The 19,311-nt window shown below is 44.6% G+C and overlaps 2 protein-coding genes across 6 annotated transcripts in view; one reads left to right on the top strand and one right to left on the bottom strand.

Annotated features, from left to right (window-relative positions):
• UPK1B (uroplakin 1B) overlaps positions 1–19,311 on the bottom strand; it is a 31,081-nt gene that overhangs the window by 6,422 nt on the left and 5,348 nt on the right. The window contains exons 1-6 of one of the 4 annotated variants that reach the window (XM_089331739.1): positions 15,727–15,847; positions 14,675–14,762; positions 13,204–13,404; positions 10,940–11,014; positions 6,595–6,717; positions 1,656–1,835 (exon numbers count right to left, since the gene is read on the bottom strand). In XM_089331739.1, coding sequence (XP_089187865.1) covers positions 1,656–1,835; positions 6,595–6,717; positions 10,940–11,014; positions 13,204–13,404; positions 14,675–14,743 — 648 coding nt within the window. In that variant the 5' untranslated portion in view covers positions 14,744–14,762; positions 15,727–15,847. Of the gene's footprint in view, positions 1–1,655; positions 1,836–6,594; positions 6,718–10,939; positions 11,015–13,203; positions 13,405–14,674; positions 14,794–15,418; positions 15,546–15,726; positions 15,848–19,311 lie in introns of those variants that run through there. The other 3 variants (XM_089331738.1, XM_089331740.1, XM_002716674.6) reach the window with 3 other exon arrangements.
• The window catches only part of IGSF11 (immunoglobulin superfamily member 11), a 367,364-nt gene continuing 363,925 nt past the window's right edge, over positions 15,873–19,311 (top strand). For both annotated transcript variants that reach the window (XM_089331731.1, XM_089331730.1), the window contains exon 1: positions 15,873–16,048. The gene's annotated coding sequence lies outside the window, so the exon portion shown is untranslated. The remainder of the gene's footprint in view (positions 16,049–19,311) is intronic.

Below are 19,311 nucleotides of genomic sequence, written 5' to 3'. Positions count from 1 at the left end.
CTGTCAGGGAGAAGAGTGGTGTATGGGAGTCTGGGGCCCTAGGCTAGGGAGAATCACAAAGGGTTGATAAGGGACTGTGATGAGGGAGAGGAATGAATGAGAGAAGCATAGGGAATCAGCTACAGGGAAAGGAATTTCAGGACTCAGGAATTTGGTGCCTGAGGGGGGCTGAGTGATGACAGTTTGTAGATAGTGGTAGGTAGTTTGCATGGAGGTGTTAGGGATGGACCAAGCCAAGGAACTCTCAGGGAAAGGGGTACAGTTTGTCAACATAGATCCCACGCCAGCAAGAGGAAAACAGTCCATCTTCTCCTCATCTGTGCTTTTAGGCTTGTCCTGGTGAGTGTCACACGTGCTGGGGAAGCAAGTGTTTCCATGAAATAAACTGATTCTCTGAGGGAAAATGTCCTTTTCATCCCTTTCAAAGAGACGACACAGTTTGGACACAAGCACAGTCCAATTGAGATTCGTTCACACGAGCCAGTTCCCATGTTGGAATATTGAAAGCATTTTATTAATACTGAGAGTAATAGTTCTATTGCATACTATGATTATAAATAATACATTTAATTTGTATAGAAGTCTGATTATAACTGATTTTTTTTTTAAATGCCCAGAACAATGTGGCCATAAAGCTGAATGAGGATTGCTTTGACACTTACTCCAAAATAATCTACCTTGCTTCCTTCTCATTTTCTGGATTTTATGTGCAGTCTTAGTCTGGGTACCCTGCCAGATCTGGCACCAGGATCAGCAGTGTGGTGTCCTGCGTGCTGAACATGCAGTTTGTCATATTTACTCCCAAACTAAACATTTTCTAACTATTTAAAGAACCCTCCATATGGGGGCAGCTCCCAAGGCAGTGTAGAGCATGACAGCGCAATGTCAGTGGATGCTGACTCGGGGAATATGGGAGTCCCCATGAGGGCCTTTGAGAAGTCTTACCAAGCCTCATTGGCACGTAGGCTGTGCTCGGATGAGCATTTCTGTGTTTCAGTCAAATAGGGGACACACTGGCGCCATCTTTTCAGCATCCGTGGAATTAGCATCTGCACTTAGAACAGTGTCTGGCCTTTAGTAAGGACTCAGTGAATGCTTCGTGAACATTTTATCAGCCTCCTCTGCCTGAAAACAACTTCCTCAAAAAACAAACCATATGTGAACTTCCTAAATCTCCAGCAAAATACTCTGTTAAAAACACAGTCAACTCCGCTGGAAAAGGAATGTGAATGTGCAGTGACCTCGCTGGCCCTCAGAAATTGCCCTTACTTTGGAGTTGGCAAAGCATTCTGTGTGCATATCATCCCTTCCTATTTATACGATGCGAAAGCAGAGCAGATCTCTGTTTAAGGAAACCATTTCAATACAATTCTATACCAATTCTACACATTGTAAAATCACTTCATTAAAACAAAGTTGGGTTCTGCTATTGCAAATCTCCTGTTCTGTTAGTTTTATTAAAATGCACATTTCCTCATAGCAGCTCTCAAAGGGCATTCACAGTTTATCTACAGAGAAGGGGGAAATGGTCAACATGAGGTTGGGGGAAAGGATGTAGCATTTCGTTCTGAGAGACCGTTATCTACAGCTGACCATGCTTTCTCATAAAGAGCGGGAGAATGTTCCGGCAGGTCTCGGCAGGAGAGAGGACTCACCTGATTGTGGTAATAACCAGGCACTCCTAGTTTGCAAGCCTCCAGGTTGAGGGGTTCTTTAAGATTGGTCATGACACAGCACTGGCGAGGCCAGGGATAGTCGGCATCATTGTTCTCAGCTCGGAAGGCAGACGTGTATTTCTGCCAGTCTGATGGGCCATTGACGCCACAGCAATTGTCCTGTCAGTGGATGAGAGACACACAATTCCCTTTCATGAGCCTCACTCAAGCCATCGATGTAGCAAGTGAACTTTCAAACAGAAAGAAGAAGGGGCTGGGCACTGTGGTGCATCCCATATGGGCGCCAGTTCTAGTCCTGGCTGCTCCTCTTCTGATCCAGCTCTCTGCTGTGGCCTGGGAAAGCAGTAGAAGATGGCCCAAGTGCTTGGGCCCCTGCACTTGCATGGGAGACCCGGAGGAATCTCCTGGTTCCTGGTTTCGGATCAGCATAGCTCTGGCCGTTGTGGCCATCTGGGGAGTGAACCAGCAAATGGAAGACCTCTCTCTCTGTCTCTGCCTCTCTCTGTAACTCTGTCTTTCAAATAAAATAAAAAAAATTTTAAAAAGAAAGAAAGAAGAAATAGAGGGGGCAGTGTTAAACTGCTCCTTGCATTGCTGGCTGCTCTGCATCCATCCAGCTCCTGCTAATGCTCCCTGGAAAGTGGTAGAAAATGACCCAAGTGCTTGGGCCCCTGTCACACATGTGGGAGACCTGGATGGAGTTCTGGTCTTCTGGCTTTTACCTCACCCAGCCCTAGCTGTTGTCATATGGGTGTGAACCAAGGATATAAGATCTCTCTCTCTCATTCTGCCTCTCAAATAAATGCATAATTTTTAAAAACATTTATTTATTTTAAAGGCAGAGTTACAGAGAGGCAAAGGCAGAGGCAGAGGCAGAGGCAGAGGCAGAGGCAGAGAGAGAGGTCTTCTATCCACTGGTTCACTCCCCAGATGGCTGCAGTGGCCAGAGCTGTGCCGATCCAAAGCCAGGAGCCAGGAGCTTCCATCCAGTCTCCCACGCAGGTGCAGGGGCCCAAGGACTTGCGCCATCTCCCACTGTCCTCCCAGGCAATAGCAGAGAGCTAATTTGGAAGTGAAGCTGTCAGGATTTGAACAATGGGATGCCAGCCCTGCAGGCAGCAGCTTCACTCGCTATGACACAGCGCCGGCCCCTGAATAATTTTTTTTTTTATAAAAGATTTATTTATTTACTTGAGAGGAAAGTTACAGATAGAGAGAGACAGAGAGAAAGGTCTTCTATCCTCTGGTTCACTCCCCAAATGGCTGCAACAGCTGAAGCTGGACTGATCTGAAGCCAGGAGCCAGGAGCTTCTTCTTGGTCTCCCAGGTGTATGCAGGGGCCCAAGCACTTGGGCCATCTTCCACTGCTGTCCCAGGTCACAGCAGGGAGCTGGAGTGGAAAGAGGAGCTGCCTAGAATTGAATCAGCACTCATATGGGATACCGGTGCTGCAGGTGGAGCCTAAGCCCACCATGCCACAGCACTGGCCTCTGAATAAATTTTTTAAAAAACAAGAAGAAATGGAAATCATACTATATTTTACTTCTAACAAATGAGAGTTTCAGGGCTCAATAAATCAATTTAGAGTTTATAGAACATTTTTCATAGCTTTTACCATCTCATTAATGAACTCTGTAACCTGTGACATGTTATTTAAACTACCCGAGCCTCATTTTCTTTACTATAAAATTAGGATAAGTATACTTGTAGTGTCTGCCCCATAGAATTGTGATAATTAAGAGAGTTAACATATGATATGTTTAGTAAAGTTCCTGGATCACAGTAAACCTTTAATAAACAATTATTATTAATACAAATATCTTGAAGCAGCAATGCAAAAGAGGTATAATTATTCTAATATCACATGAGTAATTTGAGAATCAGGAAATTTATAAATTTACTGGTAAAGAAATTATGAGTAATTTTCTTGTTAGAGTGATTATGTTTTACTTCTAAAATGGCAAAGAAACTAGAAAAGCTAACCAAAACCTGGTGCCACACAGCCAAATCTCTTTATGTGAAAGGAAGTTTAATCACATGTGACTGATATCCTTACACTGTGAATAGGAATCCGGATAGAAGGTAAAACAATTAATATTACTTCCCTAGCTTTTAGAAAGTAAATTCTATGAAAATATTTCAAGAGAGGAAGTTAAAACCATAGGCACCTCTTAGAATAAATGTAATAATTAAACATAATGATAAATCAATTATCCTGAAAGGATGTCCAGTTTCACCACTGTATTATGGAAACTATGCAGCCAGGAAAAATAATCATTCTGGTTTTTAAAAAAATTAATCATGAGAGAGAGAGAGAGAGAGAAAGAGATGAACTGTTCTTCTCCACTGGTTCACTCGTCAATGCCAGAGGAGCCAGGAACTCAATCCAGGTTTCCTGTGTTGGTGTCAGGGACCCAAATACTTGAGCCATCACCTGCTGCCTTCACAGAGTGTGCATTAGCAGAAAGCTTGAGACAGGAACAGAGAACCCGAGGCCTCTGATATGGGATGCAGGTATCCTGAATAATATCTTGGTTGCCGCACTTAAACCCCTGTTCCCATTCTGTATTTTGACCTGAAAATTCTAGGCGAAAATGGTTATGCTTGAGCCAGGCTTATTTCCTATTAGATTTTAGGTAGAAATGGAGGAGAATTAAGGCTCCCCAAATGAGCTTTGAAGCACTCCAACATTCAGAGTTGTGAAAATCCAGTAAAGGAGATTGAGAGAGGTACCAGATGGACAATGTTGGTGACATGTCCAGTAAGGTGAGGACAGAACTTTGACCACAGGATTTGGCAGGATGGATTACTATAAGGCTCCTTTTAGTGGACTAGTAGGGTCAGAAGCCAACTGTAGTTGCATGGAGGCAGATGAGAAATGTGAAAATGGAGACAGCAACTGTAGATATCTCTCTCAAGGTTGACTGTGAAATAAAACAGAACAGTAGCAGAACAGAATAGTGGGTGAATATTGGGCAAGAGGGAGTTTTTTTGGAAAGACAGACAATTTAAGGTCTCCTTTTAGGATGCTTCATGGAAGATATTGATGGGGCGGATCAGAACAGGGAAGATTGTTAGAGCAAAGGTGATAAAATGCAGGGTAGAAACAAAGAAGTTGAACAAAGAATACCCCAGAGAGAGACATAAAGTGCACAGATACAGATCAACGTAGATGGATATATTTGGTGGCAGAAAGATAAGATAGTTCTTGTCTGATTACTTCTATATTCTCCATAAAACATGAGCATCAGCTGAGAGTCTGGGTGATGGGGGGTGTTGGAGGTGTGAAGAGAGGGAAGAACATGCAAAATAGTTGCAAGCAAATTTTCTGCAAAAAATAGAGTAGAAAATATCTAGTGTGCTTTTGAATTGAAGCTAGTGTGACCATGTGACTTTGTCCAGCAATGCTAATCTCTTAGGGTATAGGTGAGGAATGGGCCAAAAATCATAATTCAATCCCAGTAGCGGTTGGTTAGGATTTAGACTCGTGAACAGAGACAGGGCAAGAAGTAAAGGTGACTGATACAGGAGTGACGGCTGGGCTGGAACCGACATATAAGTTAAGGAGGGGAGAGGGAACATGAAAAGGGTGATAGAAACTGAAAATGTGGTCAATTGGAGGCCTACTGGGGTGAAAATGATTGAAATAGGGATATTAGGGTAAAAGAAAAAATTATAGCAGAGAATGGGATTTTCTTAGATGGTACAGTTATTGGTGATGACTTGCTGTTTATAGCTGTGGAAGATGGTGGCTGAGGTAGAGTGGAGGATATGATGTTTGTAAGGGAGTAGGATATGGACTTGAGAAGCCACATGTTGGCTGAGACACCATATAGACGTTTAGTTCTCTAGATGGGATGACAGGAGTATGAGGGAAGAGGTGGATAGTGAATGAGACAGTAGAGTCTTTAATGAAATCTTTCAAGCTTGGGTTGGGGAGGCTGATAAATAACATCAATAAGGAGGGTCATAGATGATGTAGATTGAGGACATTAACTTCAAATATTTGAAGGAGGAAGGAATGAAAGAAGGAAATAGCATGGTAGCCAAGAGGAACAGTGAGGATGCCTTGTCAAGGGGTAGGCCCTGTGCTATGTGGGGCAAGGGAGAAAAATGAGAGTGTCTCCAACAGGGCACAGTCAGGATTTTGGTGAAATAAGGGGGTAAAGAGAGCTTAAAGAAGGAGTGGAGGCTATCAGGGAGTTGCTGATGAGACATTGTAAAAATTTGGTGCTGCACTAGGGGCTGGGAGCACACCATTGTGAGAGTTGGGTAGTGAGGGGTTATGAAGAGGATAACAATTTATGTACATAGGGCAATATAGGAGTGAGAATGGATATTCCTGAAGAGCTGGGTATCTGGTGGTATTTGAGGGCAACTTTTGTGGTTGCCAGTAGGAGAAAATTGAGCAATCAAATAAAATAATAGACCCTTTTTCTTAGCAGGGCAAGCTTAAGGGAGGTGTGAGAAGATAGCAACAAAGCAAAAACAGGTAGTAATTGCCACTTGAGTTCACAGTAGGGCAGAGAAGACAACATCTTTCTTTTATTGTAAGTGATACTTGAGTTCTAAGAGGCAGAAGGTGTGATTAGTCTAAATGTCATGACAGTTTTATTAGCCCTGTAATTGTAAGCTCATCAACATCATAGCTTGCAATACAATGCAGATGTAGGGGTCCCACTGAGTCATGAGCACAACACTCCTCCCTGCATCCCTACTTTCCCATTCCTATCCTCTTGCCTCCACCCTCCTCCTGACCCCATAAATAGGAGGATTCGATGACCTTGTCTGCAAGGAATCCTTTCCTGAGAGAATTCCCCTGGAGGCTGCAGTCCTCACACACTGAGTTCACTCCTGCCCCACACCCTGCTTACTAGTTTAGATCACAGTGGGGTCCAACCTGGCTCACAGGCCTCACCTGGAGCATGAGCCTGTCCCAGGTCCTGGTGACTCCATTGTTTTTCCATTGGTCATCATTGGTTGGAGGGCTGTTGTTCTGGTATCTCTCCAGCATCTGCTTCAGGAAGAGGTTGGGTGTGAACTGCATGGGGAAAATGAAACACGAGGCAGGAGAGAAAGAGTGTGTGTTATAATCCCCACAGAGCTAAAAAAACTCCCTCAGCCAGTTGCTAGGGACACAAAACTTTCTCTCTCGGAGCAAAACTATACTTAGAGATACCAAGTATAGTCAGCTAAGGATGTTTCTGGTTGTCTGAAGTCCCCCATCTTGAAAGAAATCCCTGAGACAAATTGGACAAACATTGTATGGCAGCTTAGGCCAGGGAATCCGGGAAAAGAATGAAAGACACTGAATTGGAAAAAAGTGTTCGAGGTGGTGGAATACGGATCATGGCATTGGAAGGCCAGGGGCCATGGCAGAATGGTGAGGAGCTTGCTATTTCACTTGCCAACTGTACATCTTTTGACAAGTTACTTTATCTTTATGTCTCATTGTTTTCATCTGTAAAATGACAATAGTGATCATGTCTATGCCACAGATTTGTAAGGACTCAGTTGTGGGCAAGATGGCGGAATAGGAAGGGAGCACACTGATAGGGAAGAGACAGTTTAATAAAAGTGGAGATTCTGCAGGTTCAAGGAAGAGTAGGGGAAGAAACAGCAGAGGAAACTCTTCTGGAACTAGTGATTCACGGTGGACCTACGTGGAGGGCGTGGGAGCCTACGGCTCAGGACCCCAGCTGCGGAATCTACACACCAGTGCTGGAAAGGGAGGAGCCAGAGATCAGAAACTGACTGCCTTCAATTCTGCTCAGCTGTGTGGAATTACTTCCCTTCTGAATCAAAAATAAATAAATAAATAAATAAATAAATAAATAAATAAATAAAAGAGAGAGAGAGAGAGAGAGAGAGAGAGAGAGAGAGAGATTTACCATGCCTAACCTGGGTTTGTCACTTTTGGCACACCCTTAACCCTCAGGAACCAAACAGAGCTCTCTGGCCATACCCATCTCAAGCCTCTAAGGCTCTATCAAAAGCAGACAGTCCACTTAATACAGTCATAGTATAACAAGAAAAAACACCACAGTGAGGGAAGAAGAAACTAAAGAATATCTCCACAATGCCAAGAAACAAACGCAGAAACTGAGGAAACAAGAACAAAGAAGACATTATGATGCCCCCAAATGAACAAGACACCCCAAGCCAAGATTATGAAGATGATGAGATAGAAGAAATGCAAGATACGGATTTCAAAAAATTTATGATAAGAACATTTAGAAGTTTTCAAAAACAAATTCTTGAACTACAAAAATCCTTACTGGACAGGATAGAAAATCTCTCTTGTGAAAATGAAATCTTAAGGAGGAATCAAAATGAAATGCAGAAACTAGTAGAACATGAAATTGTGATAGTGAAGAGAAATCAAAATGAAATGAAGAATTCAATAGATCAAATGACAAACACATTAGAGAGCCTTAAAAACAGAATGGGTGAAGCAGAAGAGAGAATATTGGACTTAGAAGACAGAGCACAGGAAAATACACAGTCAAACCAAAGAAAAGAAGAGGAAATTAGAAATCTAAAAAATATTGTTGGGAATCTATAGGATACTATTAAAAAATCCAACATTCAAGTTCTAGGAGTTCCTGAAGGCATGGAGAGAGAGAAAGGATTAGAAGGCCTTTTTAGTGAGATACTAGCAGAGAACTTCCCGGGTTTGGAAAAGGACAGAGACATCCTAGTACAGGAAGCTCATAGAACCCCCAGTAAACATGACCAAAAGAGATCCTCACCACGACATGTTGTAATCAAACTCACCACAGTGAAACATAAAGAAAAGATTCTAAAATGTGCAAGAGAGAAACGTCAGATTACTCTCAGAGTATCTCCAATTAGACTCACAGCTGACTTCTCATCAGAAACCCTACAAGCTAGGAGGGAATGGCGAGACATAGCCCAGGTACTAAGAGGAAAAAAAAACTGCCAGCCCAGAATATTATATACTGCAAAGCTGTCATTTGTGAATGAAAGTTAAATAAAGACCTTTTATAGCAAACAGAAATTGAAAGAATTTGTTGCCACTTGTCCAGCCCTGCAAAAGATGCTTAAAAGATGTGCTACACACAAAAACAGAAACACGGTCATCAAATGAAAGAAGGCAAAGGAAGAAAATCTCACAGTAAAAGATCACACGAAGTTCAAAGCATATATTATGTGGGGAGCAACTCGGACTATACTGTTACTGGAATTAAGACTTATTCTATACATCTGCTCTCCCACAATATGGCGCTGGGAGAGGAGCAAACAGCTTCTACCCAGCTGCCTCTCACCAACTTCACAAGCTGCAGGACCTGCTCCTGATTGGAGGAGAGCAGCGTACTCGGCGTGTGGGTAGCAGAGTTGGGATTGGTGGAAGAGGACTATAAAGGAGGAGAGAGACAACATGCACCAGGAACATCTAAGGGGAACATCTGAAGGAACACCTGTGCAGCCCCCGAGAGAGCCGGCCGGCGGTGTGCCGCTCCCCCGCGGAAGTGGGGAAAGTGGCCAGGGGGAACCGCCCTTCCACGGAGGTGGAAGGGTCGGTAGCCAACTCGGGAAGAACCAGCAGCAAACCGGGGGAGGGCCGAGCAGACAAAAGAACAATGCAGGGTCCTGTGTCGTTCCTCCACGAAGAGGGGGAGTGACATAATGGTGCCGTGACTCAGATATGAAGCCTAGGCAGGGCTTAGTGTCATTCCTCCATGAAGACGGGGAGCGACAATATTAGAAAATATCTTTGGGAAAATGGCAGAGCAAAGTTACTACTTATCAATAGTCACATTGAATGTTAATGGCTTCAACTCTCCAGTTAAAAGAAGACATAGAAAACCTAAACAGACCCATAACTGAGACAGAAATTGAAACAGTAATAAAGGCCCTCCCAACAAAGAAAAGCCCAGGACCAGATGGATTCACTGCTGAATTCTACCAGACATTTAAAGAAGAACTAACTCCAATTCTTCTCAAACTATTCAGAACAATCAAAAAAGAGGGAATCCTCCCAAATTCTTTCTATGAAGCCAGCATCACCTTAATCCCTAAGCCGGAGAAAGATGCAGCATTGAAAGAAAATTACAGACCAATATCCCTGATGAACACAGAAGAGTCAAAGGGATCACATAAACAAGACTAGTGTCTGCTAATACTAACTGATAGAATTAAAAAGGAGAGAACCATCCAACATGGGAAGCGGGATACACAGCAGACTCATAGAATGGCAGATATCCTAAACAGCACTGTGGCCTCAGAATCAGCCCTTAAGGCATTCAGATCTGGCTGAAGAGCCCATAAGAGTATTTTAGGCATGGAAAGCCAAGACACTCTGGGAAAAAAAAAAAAAAAAAAAAGGCCCAGTAGAAAATTGAAGTTGGCGAACTCAAAAGGCTTCCATAGCCTTGGAAACTCATGACAAGAGCCTAGGGAGATTACTGACGCCATAAACAAGAGTGTCAATTTGTTAAGTCAAGAACAGGAGTCACTGTGCACTTACTCCTCATGTAGGATCTCTGTCCTTAATGTGTTGTTCGATGTGAATTAATGCTATAACTAGTACTCAAACAGTATTTTACACTTTATGTTCTGTGTGGATGCAAACTATTGAAATATTTACTTAATATATACTAAATTGATCTTCTGTATATAAAGAGAATTGAAAATGAATCTTGATGCAAATGGAATGGGAGAAGGAGTGGGAGATGGGAGGGTTGCAGGTGGGAGGGAAGTTATGGGGGGTGGAGAAGCCTTTGTAATCCATAAGCTGTACTTTGGAAATTTATATTTACTAAATAAAAGTTAAGAAAAATATTAAATAAAGTGCACATTTGTGTACCTGGCACATAGTAAGGGCTTGATACATATCAGCTACAATATTACTGTACTAAGTAGGATTATTTTAAAAAAATTTATTTACTGGCTTGAAAGGCAGAGTGATGAGGACACAGAGAGAGAGCTTCCATCTTCTGGTTCAGTCCCCGAACATTGAGGCAACAGTTGGGAGGGGCTAGACAAGGCTGAAGCCAGGAGCATCCAGGTACGTTTCTGGTGCAGCTTGCAGGGACTCAAGTACTTGAGCCATCACCTACTGCCTCCCCGGGGATTTGCAGGAAGTTAGCAGGAAGAAGCAGAGCGGGACCTCAAACCCAGCACACTGACACAGGCTGCCACCATCCCAAGTGGCATCTTAACTGCTGTGACAAACGCCCGCCCTGCAAATGATGATTCTATTGTCACTTGAGCTCTGTGCTTTATGAGATTGTACTCACAAAGTCTCGTTGTGTTGCAGCTGTGATACAAGATGCCACTTCAAAGCCGTACACTATAAACATCAGAATGAAATACTGGAAGGGAAACAAATGAGAGAAAAGGATTACATTTGCTCCCAAAGACAGACTTCGCCAAATGATTGTTGTGGTTTTTCAGCACATTCCTCTGAATAAAATCATCCAATCATTTACATAGATATTCAGCAAACCCTCATTGACCAACTGCCTGGAATGGGGCTGGGTGGGGAGAAAAGCTTGATGCAAGTTAGCTCAATTCTCACCTGTTTGTCACAGAATGAATGGCCAATGAACACAGAGCTTTCCCAGACCAATATCCTGAATTTCTATTTTCACTGAGAAAGACAAATACAAGAGAAAGAACTGATGTGTGTGTGTGTGTGTGTGTGTACAAGCACCTGTACATTCAGTGGCTGGTAAGAGTCTGAGTGTCTCACACACAATGTAGAGCTTCATAAATCCCCTTTCCTTGGGAGATTTTTTTCAATGGTTTGTTGAAAATTTAGAACCACAGAGGTCAGAAAGAGATGACCCAAAGCCTTTTTAACAGTCGGTGTCCCTCCTAACAAGCATCCGCTCTTTTTAGAGAGAAGTAGGTAGTTTCCCACACACTTGCTGGCATTCTCATGTCACCTTTCTCCCCTCACTGACAGGCTCAGGTGAATGAGACAGAGCAGGGGTGTCGCTGTTGTGTGTGCCCATGACGGCTCCACAGGTCACAGACTCTTTGGGCTTGAAAGGATCTGAACTGCAAATGACTTCTGAATCTGGGATGGGAGTGGTTGGCGAATTTTGTCTTTGCCTTCCTCAGCCTGGTAACTGAGCTTTCCAGTCCTTGTATCCTTGGGAAGGGGCACTGTGCTCCATGCCAGTGGGGGAGGGCAGGGAAAATCTTCTCTGGGTCTGGGCATGGGAGATTCTCTGAGCACGACCGTCTGCTGCCCTCAGCACCTGGCTCAAAACAAAGTTCTGGCTGCAAGTCACCAGTGGGAGGCTCTCAGAGGCAAAGATCCTTTTCTCCTGTCTTAGCTGCTGCCTTGCTCTCTGTCAAGAGCTTTGGGGTTCCTCCTACAGAGACTCCGAACCTCTTAGCAACACTACAGGGAGGCGGGCCAGAGGGTCAGGCATTTCTCCTTTCATCCCTTGAATGGGAGGGAGAGCTGCTCCTTTGGCTGTGTGAGCCACACACATGACTGGCCCAAAGTGAGGCTGGGACACAAGTGTGGGTTGTCACTGGGGACACCTGCCTCTCTTCTTCTCCCTCTCCCCTTTTTCCCCCAACGTTCCTTTCCCCACCTTCTCAAAGTGGATCCTTTTGCCCTCCAACTAACTCATACTGAGGAATCACAGAATGTAAATGTTCTGCATTTGTGGAGTACCAGGATGATGGTTAACTCAAAGGGAAAGTAAACCAACAACACTCTCAGTGGCTGGACTTGTTCTTTAAGGTGGAACTCAGGCCCTGCAGCATTTGGGGAGGGAACTTATTTCAGGGACTGGGAGTCTATGCGTGTGCAGGGATGTTTGACACAATGTGAGAATTACTGCCTTGAGCACGGGGGCAGGGGGTAGATGTCAAGGCCAAACCCAGCTTTCTCAGCCATGCCTGCATCTGCAAAGGCAGGACATGATCCTGCTGGCTGTGGTTTGGGGCAGAAGCCTTTCTGGGGTGCACAGAGTCAGACGCAGGCTGCACATATGCTCTGCAGCAGTGCTTATTGAAGTTTCTAGGGGCCCTGAAAAACAGAGTGAATGAAAATGTGAGAATGCAGAGCCTGTACAAAATCATTATCCGTGGGCTGAAAAACATCTTCAAAAAGTTTCATGCTTTCTCTTAAAAATTCACACATTCATACACATTTTTTATTTTATGTTCTATCAATACATGATTAATACCAAAAATAGTCATTTAAATTACTTCTTATCAAGAAATCTAATAATCAAGTTCTCACTGTGTTTCCGTAACTATACCTGTTGGAGGCATGCAGATACCAGCTGGAGAAGCACAGATCTGGGGAATATTCAGCAGCGTCACCCCCAAGTGTCTCCCCTTTGGCTTCTCCGTACATGAGTTGTCTGGATTTGTAATAGTGGAGGGACTCTTCACTGCAGGGAGAACCTTACCTAACATCTGACATTCTGCTTCCTCCTGCCCCACTGAAAACCTAACCTTCTTCTCAGTAAAGCAGAAATAATCCATCAAACTTGCTCCAAGGAAACCCCTGTAGAGACTTTCAAGGTCTTACCGCCAGAAGGATTTTCCTGTTGGACTTCACGATGCCCACAATGCCTAGAACAGACAGGCAGAAGAGGCAGATGCCAACAAACATGCCAATCCAGGCAGCCCCATAGATGTCGTCATTGTTGGTGGCTTCAAGCAGTGGGTAGAGGCTGTGTTGGTCGGATACAAAGAAGATGCACTCTGCAGTCAGGGCGATGCCACACATCTGGGAGCAGACAGGGTTCTGTCAAGCTGGTAGCCAATAGTGCGACATTGGGAAAGGGACAGAGAGGTGGGGTGGGAAGAGAACTCCCTCCCTTGCATAGGTTTGATGCAACTCTAGGATATTAAGCAACTACTTTCATTGGCGAATTGCTTGCATACCTTCTTCCATACGTTACTGTCTTATTGCTATTTGGGGAAAGACCCAGATCATTTCACACCATCCGTTAAGTCTCTGGGGCATGAAACATTCAGACGCAATGCCTACTTCCATGAAGATACTTCTCTCCCTGCCTTCCCTAACCCTCCAAATTCCTGGATTATGATATTTAAGGAGTTCTTGGTCCTATTTACCAAGGAGAGCTTGAAGGAACCTTGGTGGTTATCTTTTCCCAAACCCCTCCTTTGTAGATGAGGAATCTTAGTCTTGAAAGATGATGATTTGTCCAGTCACCCAGAGCATCAGAGGCAGAGCTGGGCCAACGGTTGATCTTTTGACTCCCAGGCAAGGGTTCTCCAACCTCACTCCACCATGCCCAGATAACTTGGCTTCTGAGCTATTCTCACAGCCTGCTTCTGGTTACATAAAAGAAGTAAACATCTGCCCCATAGGAATTCAAACCAAGGAGAAAGAGGAGAGAAATACTATAGTGCATGCATGGTGGGGATGTCTGGGGCACTGACCATGGTGGACATGGCTTCACTTGTGTTTTAAAGTTGGGAGAGAGAGGCTGGTGTTGTGGTGCAGCGGGTTAAGCTGCTGCTTGCCAAATCTCAGCCACTCACTTCTGCTTCAGCTCCCTGCTAATGTTCCTGAGAAAGCAGTGGAAGATGGCCCAAGTCCTTGGCCATCTGCTTCCACATGGGAGACTCAAATGAAGTTCTAGGCCCTTGGTTTCAGCCTGGCCCAGCCCTGGCTGTTGTAACCATCTGGGGGAATGAACCAGTGGATGAAAAACCTTTCTCTCTGTCTCTTATACCCTCTGTAGGTCTGCATTTCAAATAAACAAATAAAAATCTTTTTTATAAAAGTAAAGTTGGGAGGGAAGTATCTACATTTTCCACTGTCGTCTTTTGACACATTAAATGGTTATATTTGATAAATGATATAATTAAATTCTAGCCAGCATATTTACCAACACTTTTCTTAAAATTAAAAAATATATAATGAGCTACCTATTATATCATTCCTTTCCTTTAAACTCTCACTTTTGATGAATCTAAAATCATGATTAAAAGCAGAGCAGAATTTCCTGAAAACACTGGTTACTTACACCAGTAATCACATTTCCAAAAATCAGCAAGCCTTGGAAGCAACGGACAGTGGAGTCATCTTTGACCATCTTCAGGATTTCACCGAGGCTGAAGACACAGTTGAGAACATTAGAACTTACTAGGAGAAGGTGACAAAGGATGTTATGAGTGCCACAATATGAATAAAGCACATTTTTGTGTGTTGCTTTCTTGTGTCCCAAAGCACCCAAACTAAAGTTGTATAATCTTTTAGCCACAGGTGAAATTTACTTACTGAACTCAGAAATCACAATAGTTTTGACTGGTGCCGTGGCTTACTTGGCTAGCCCTCCGCCTGTGGCTCTGGCACCCTGGGTTCTAGTACCGGTTGGGGCGCCGGGTACTAGTTCCAGTTGCTCCTCTTCCAGTCCAGCTCTCTGCTGTGGCCCGGGAGGGCAGCAAAGGATGGCCCAAATGCTTGGGCCCTGCACCCACACGGGAGACCAGGAGGAAGCACCTGGCTCCTGGCTTCGGATCGGTGCAGTGCCAGCCGTAGCGGCCATTAGGGGAGTGAACCAACGGAAGGAAGACCTTTCTCTCTGTCTCTCTCTCACTGTCTAACTATGCCTGGCCAAAAAAAAAAAAAAAAAAAAAAAAAGAAAAAAAGAAAAAAAGAAAAATCACAATAGTTTTTAAAAGAAGAATAAAAAAAAAATAAAGGCTTCCAGAGTCTGACTGGCAGCTTTCTGGAGCTCTTTAAGATGTAGTGTGTTTAGAAAGCTTACTTGTGCGGGAAGAACTGAGACCCCACATGGCCAACGAGAGCATAAAGAGCAGGTGTGTGGTGGTGATGACTTGGCTGGGCGAGGCACATGGAGATCTCTCTCCAGCCCCCGCCCCTGCTGCTCTTAAGGCAAATTGAAACCCAGAGGGGAAACTCTAAGCCAGAGTTAGTGGTTAGCCCTCATATAGATGGTGGGCTACTGCCAAAAACCATTATTTTCTGAATATTTTGTTCTCTTCAGAACTAATTGGCAAATTCCGAAGTTCCTTGTCCTATAAGAGGGGAACTTGAGGGAGAAGAGGGACTCACCTTCAGTCCCTCCCATGTGCCACTGCACCAGCGACTTCACACGCATACATCTTATTCTCATAACCCAATTAGGGAGAAAAAGCAAAAGGTGAGGAGGAGCCATACTGCAGACCAGGAGTCTCAAGCTGAAAGTGCTAAATTAAGTTCTGGTGAGTCAGCCCATAACAGCAGAGTTGGGCTCGAGACCTTGGTTTGCATGTCTCTGGAGCACAAGCTCTTTCCCTCAGCCCACAGGGACTCCCAGACTCATCACAAGGTTCAGTGCTACACGGCTGAACACGGGCCTCTTGCCTCCCTGAGGATTCTCTGGAAGGAACACAAGGTAAGTGTTTGGAGCAATTATTTTGGTTTGTGTGCTTGAAAGACCTTGAGAAAAGCTGTCCACCTCTCTCAACAAGTTATTCATTAAGCTAATTAATAAACTGATTCATGCGTTCATGGTCTAAATATGCATTAAATGAAACAGTTTGTGTTTAATGGAATACAAAAATATACAAAGGAGATTATTGTAATCTAGAATTTTATGTTGCATAGGGCAGCTAAGGTATGTTCCTAAATCATTGGAATATATGTAGTAGGGCCTTAGGTACTGGGGGAATCCTGGGGAGGAACAGGTGTAGGCTTTGCAGGATGTGTATGGCCTTGGTCAGTACAGTTGGGTATGTGTGGAGGATGGTGGGGAAGAGATGACATTCCAGGGAAAGGGAAAGCTAGGGAGTGGAGACATAGAAGAGCCAGCTTCTATGTCTACCCATTTGGCAGAAGTCCTGGTTTGTGGAGATCAGTGGGAGGCAGCCTTCTCTATGACTCAGACTTGCTAAGTTTTAACTTCATTATTACCCTTTATTGTGTGTATCAGCAACTTTCCAAGAAATCGGTTACTCTCTAAATATTTTCCCTTTTGTGTTTAACTTGATAGCTGTGGGAATTTAAAAACGTTAAACTTTATGAGCTTTTTCCACTCAGGATTTGGCACTTGGGGGTGGCACTGCATCCGTGTTTGGGGAAGGAATGGAAGACTCTGGGCCATTGTCACAATATCCCCACATGTGGTTTCTACATAGAGATGCCACTCATTTCTTTCCAGTCGTAGTTGCACATTAGACTGAGAGGACCTCAATACCTTGAAAGATTTAATGTATAACTCAGCCAGGGCCTCCCCGCCCCCCCCCCGCCTCCCCCCCCCCCCCCCCGGAGACTAACTTACATAGCCAGATCAGTCACATCGTAAACTTCATTACTGGCATGTAGGACATAACATTATCCCCAGCCATTTGGGTTACAATTTAAACTGGAGACTCACATAAAGAGACTGTGAAGAGAGTTCAGATAAGCAAATAGTATAAAGGGCAAATATCCGGAGAGGCCAGGCTAGCACCATTCTTGATCAGTATTGTACTGATAAGGCACTGTCAAGAAGTAGCCTACACCGACGCCGCGGCTCACTTGGCTGATCCTCTGCCTGCGGTGCTGGCACCCCAGGTTCTGGTCCCGGTTGGGGTGCCGGATTCTGTCCCGGCTGCTCCTCTTCCGGTCCAGCTCTCTGCTGTGGCCCAGGAAGGCGGTGGAGGATGGCCCAGGTACTTGGGCCTTGCACCCACATGGGAGGCCAGGAGGAGGCACCTGGCTCCTGGCTTTGGATCGGCGCAGGGTGCCAGTTGTGATGGCCATTTGGGGGGGTGAACCAACGGAGGGAGGACCTTTCTCTCTCTCTCTAACTCTGCCTGTCAAAAAAAAAAAAAAAAAAAAAAAAAAAAAAAAAAAAGGCAGCCTAACTGTGGCAAGTGCTTGTGCTTCCAAGCAAGAAGAAGACATTTTCTTCTTTTGGTGAATTCAATGGTGACTGGCAACAGGGATTCAAGGCAGAAGAGACTGTCCACAGTAGGATAAAGGGGAGAAGAAGGAGTATAGAGAAAAAGGACAGAGTTAAGGAGGCCATCAACAAACGGCCTTTATTGGTCCAGAAAGGAGCTAGATTTACACTGGTGACTCAATTATGTCCCACAAAACACAGCTTCTCCAAAGACTGCCACACACAGGTTTACGACAAATGAATACTCCATGGGAGAGTGGCGTGAGTCAGAACTAATGTGGAAAAGTGTAGGCAAGAGGGGGAGAAAAGGAGGGAGAGGGAGGAGGCAGATAGGGGTCTGTTGAAACTGGAGAAAGCCATGGGTCAAAGAGGCCTTGGCAGCGATGTGGTAGGAATGCCAGGGAGGCAGCCCCGCTGTGGCTTGGCTTACAGCAGGCACTGATAGGTGGACCGGTAAGAGATTCAGGAATTGTTGGCCACTGGTGCTTCCTCGTTTTTACTACTTGGTCTCTTCTCCCTTCGCTGGCATCAGTGGCACACGTTCACTTAGAAAACTACGTCTTCTCCCAAAATAACAAAATTGCAAAGGCTATCATCTAACAGCAGGTGTGCCGCTCTCCACTCTGAGTAGGCCCTGTGTTCTCCACAGAGCTATTGTCTTACCAGTGTTTGCGTTTGTTTCCTACTGCAGCTGTAACAAATCACAACTCAGTGGTTTACAATCACCCTGGAATATCATCTCAGGGTTCTGGAGGGCAGAAGTCTGGAGTGCCAGTGGGCCAAAGCCTCAGAGTCAGCAGGGTTGCACTCCTTAGGGAGGTAGGAGGAGGATCTAATTCCTTGCATTGTTCCTATGAAGAGAAGGGGCCTTGGGGGAGATGGATCAATTTGTCCACAGCCACATTGTTAGTGCAGAAGCTGAGATTCGAACCCACGTCTTCCCAGCTCGAGATCATTTACTTTAATACCGTGTGGTTCATAAAGTCCTGCCACGCTGCTGATGTTTTCAGTAGAAAAAGAAACATCGGGCTTGCGTCTTTGCCCACTGTGGGAGCAGGGAGAACAAATGCTTTTTCCATGTTCAGAGGACTCTGCCTTCGCAAATGATAGAGCACCAGGCCTACCTTCACTCGCTTCTTCGGGGTCTTGTTTCCCTATCCCTTTAACACTGCGCTAAAGCACACACATTTCCCCAAGACCTGGTGCTGCACTCACGTGCTTTTCCAGGAAGCTTGTCTAGAGGTATCCTAAACCCGCCACTCTTCCACCTGTCCCCTGGGACCAGAGTTCTAGGAGGAAAAGTACATTGAGGAGTCACCATTTCTTGGCCTCTCCTTGACCATTTGTATTTTAGATAGGTTAATGTTTGCTGCATTCACCAAAGAGCCAGAAACGCCAAGAGTGTATTCGAATGGGTGTGGTCTAATGGTGAGCACAATGGGTTTGACATCAGAACGTTTGGGGTTCAAGGATGCTCTGTCATTACTATGTAACTTTGGGCAATGACCCCATTTCATTGTTTATAAAATGGGTAGAATACAACTTGTTGAAGGAGGTGCTGTGGTCATAAAATGAGATAAAAGATGCAGAAGTGGTTGGCAAATACTGACTGGTTACAAACATAAGAAATGATAAGTGATAACCAGGGGATATTTGGAAGGATGGGGTATTGGCTGTGGTTTTACTTTATCTGCCAGTGACCCTTGGGGTATAAGGAAGGAGGTTTTAATGGTGACTGGTCCTGAAGCCAAGGGCTCCTAAGTGGAGGAGAA

The sequence above is a fragment of the Oryctolagus cuniculus genome, chromosome 4, assembly GCF_051225735.1.
Source record: "Oryctolagus cuniculus isolate XC-2025 breed Fujian yellow rabbit chromosome 4, ASM5122573v1, whole genome shotgun sequence".
Lineage (NCBI taxonomy): Eukaryota > Metazoa > Chordata > Mammalia > Lagomorpha > Leporidae > Oryctolagus > Oryctolagus cuniculus.
This window is presented reverse-complemented; position numbering and strand designations above follow the sequence as displayed.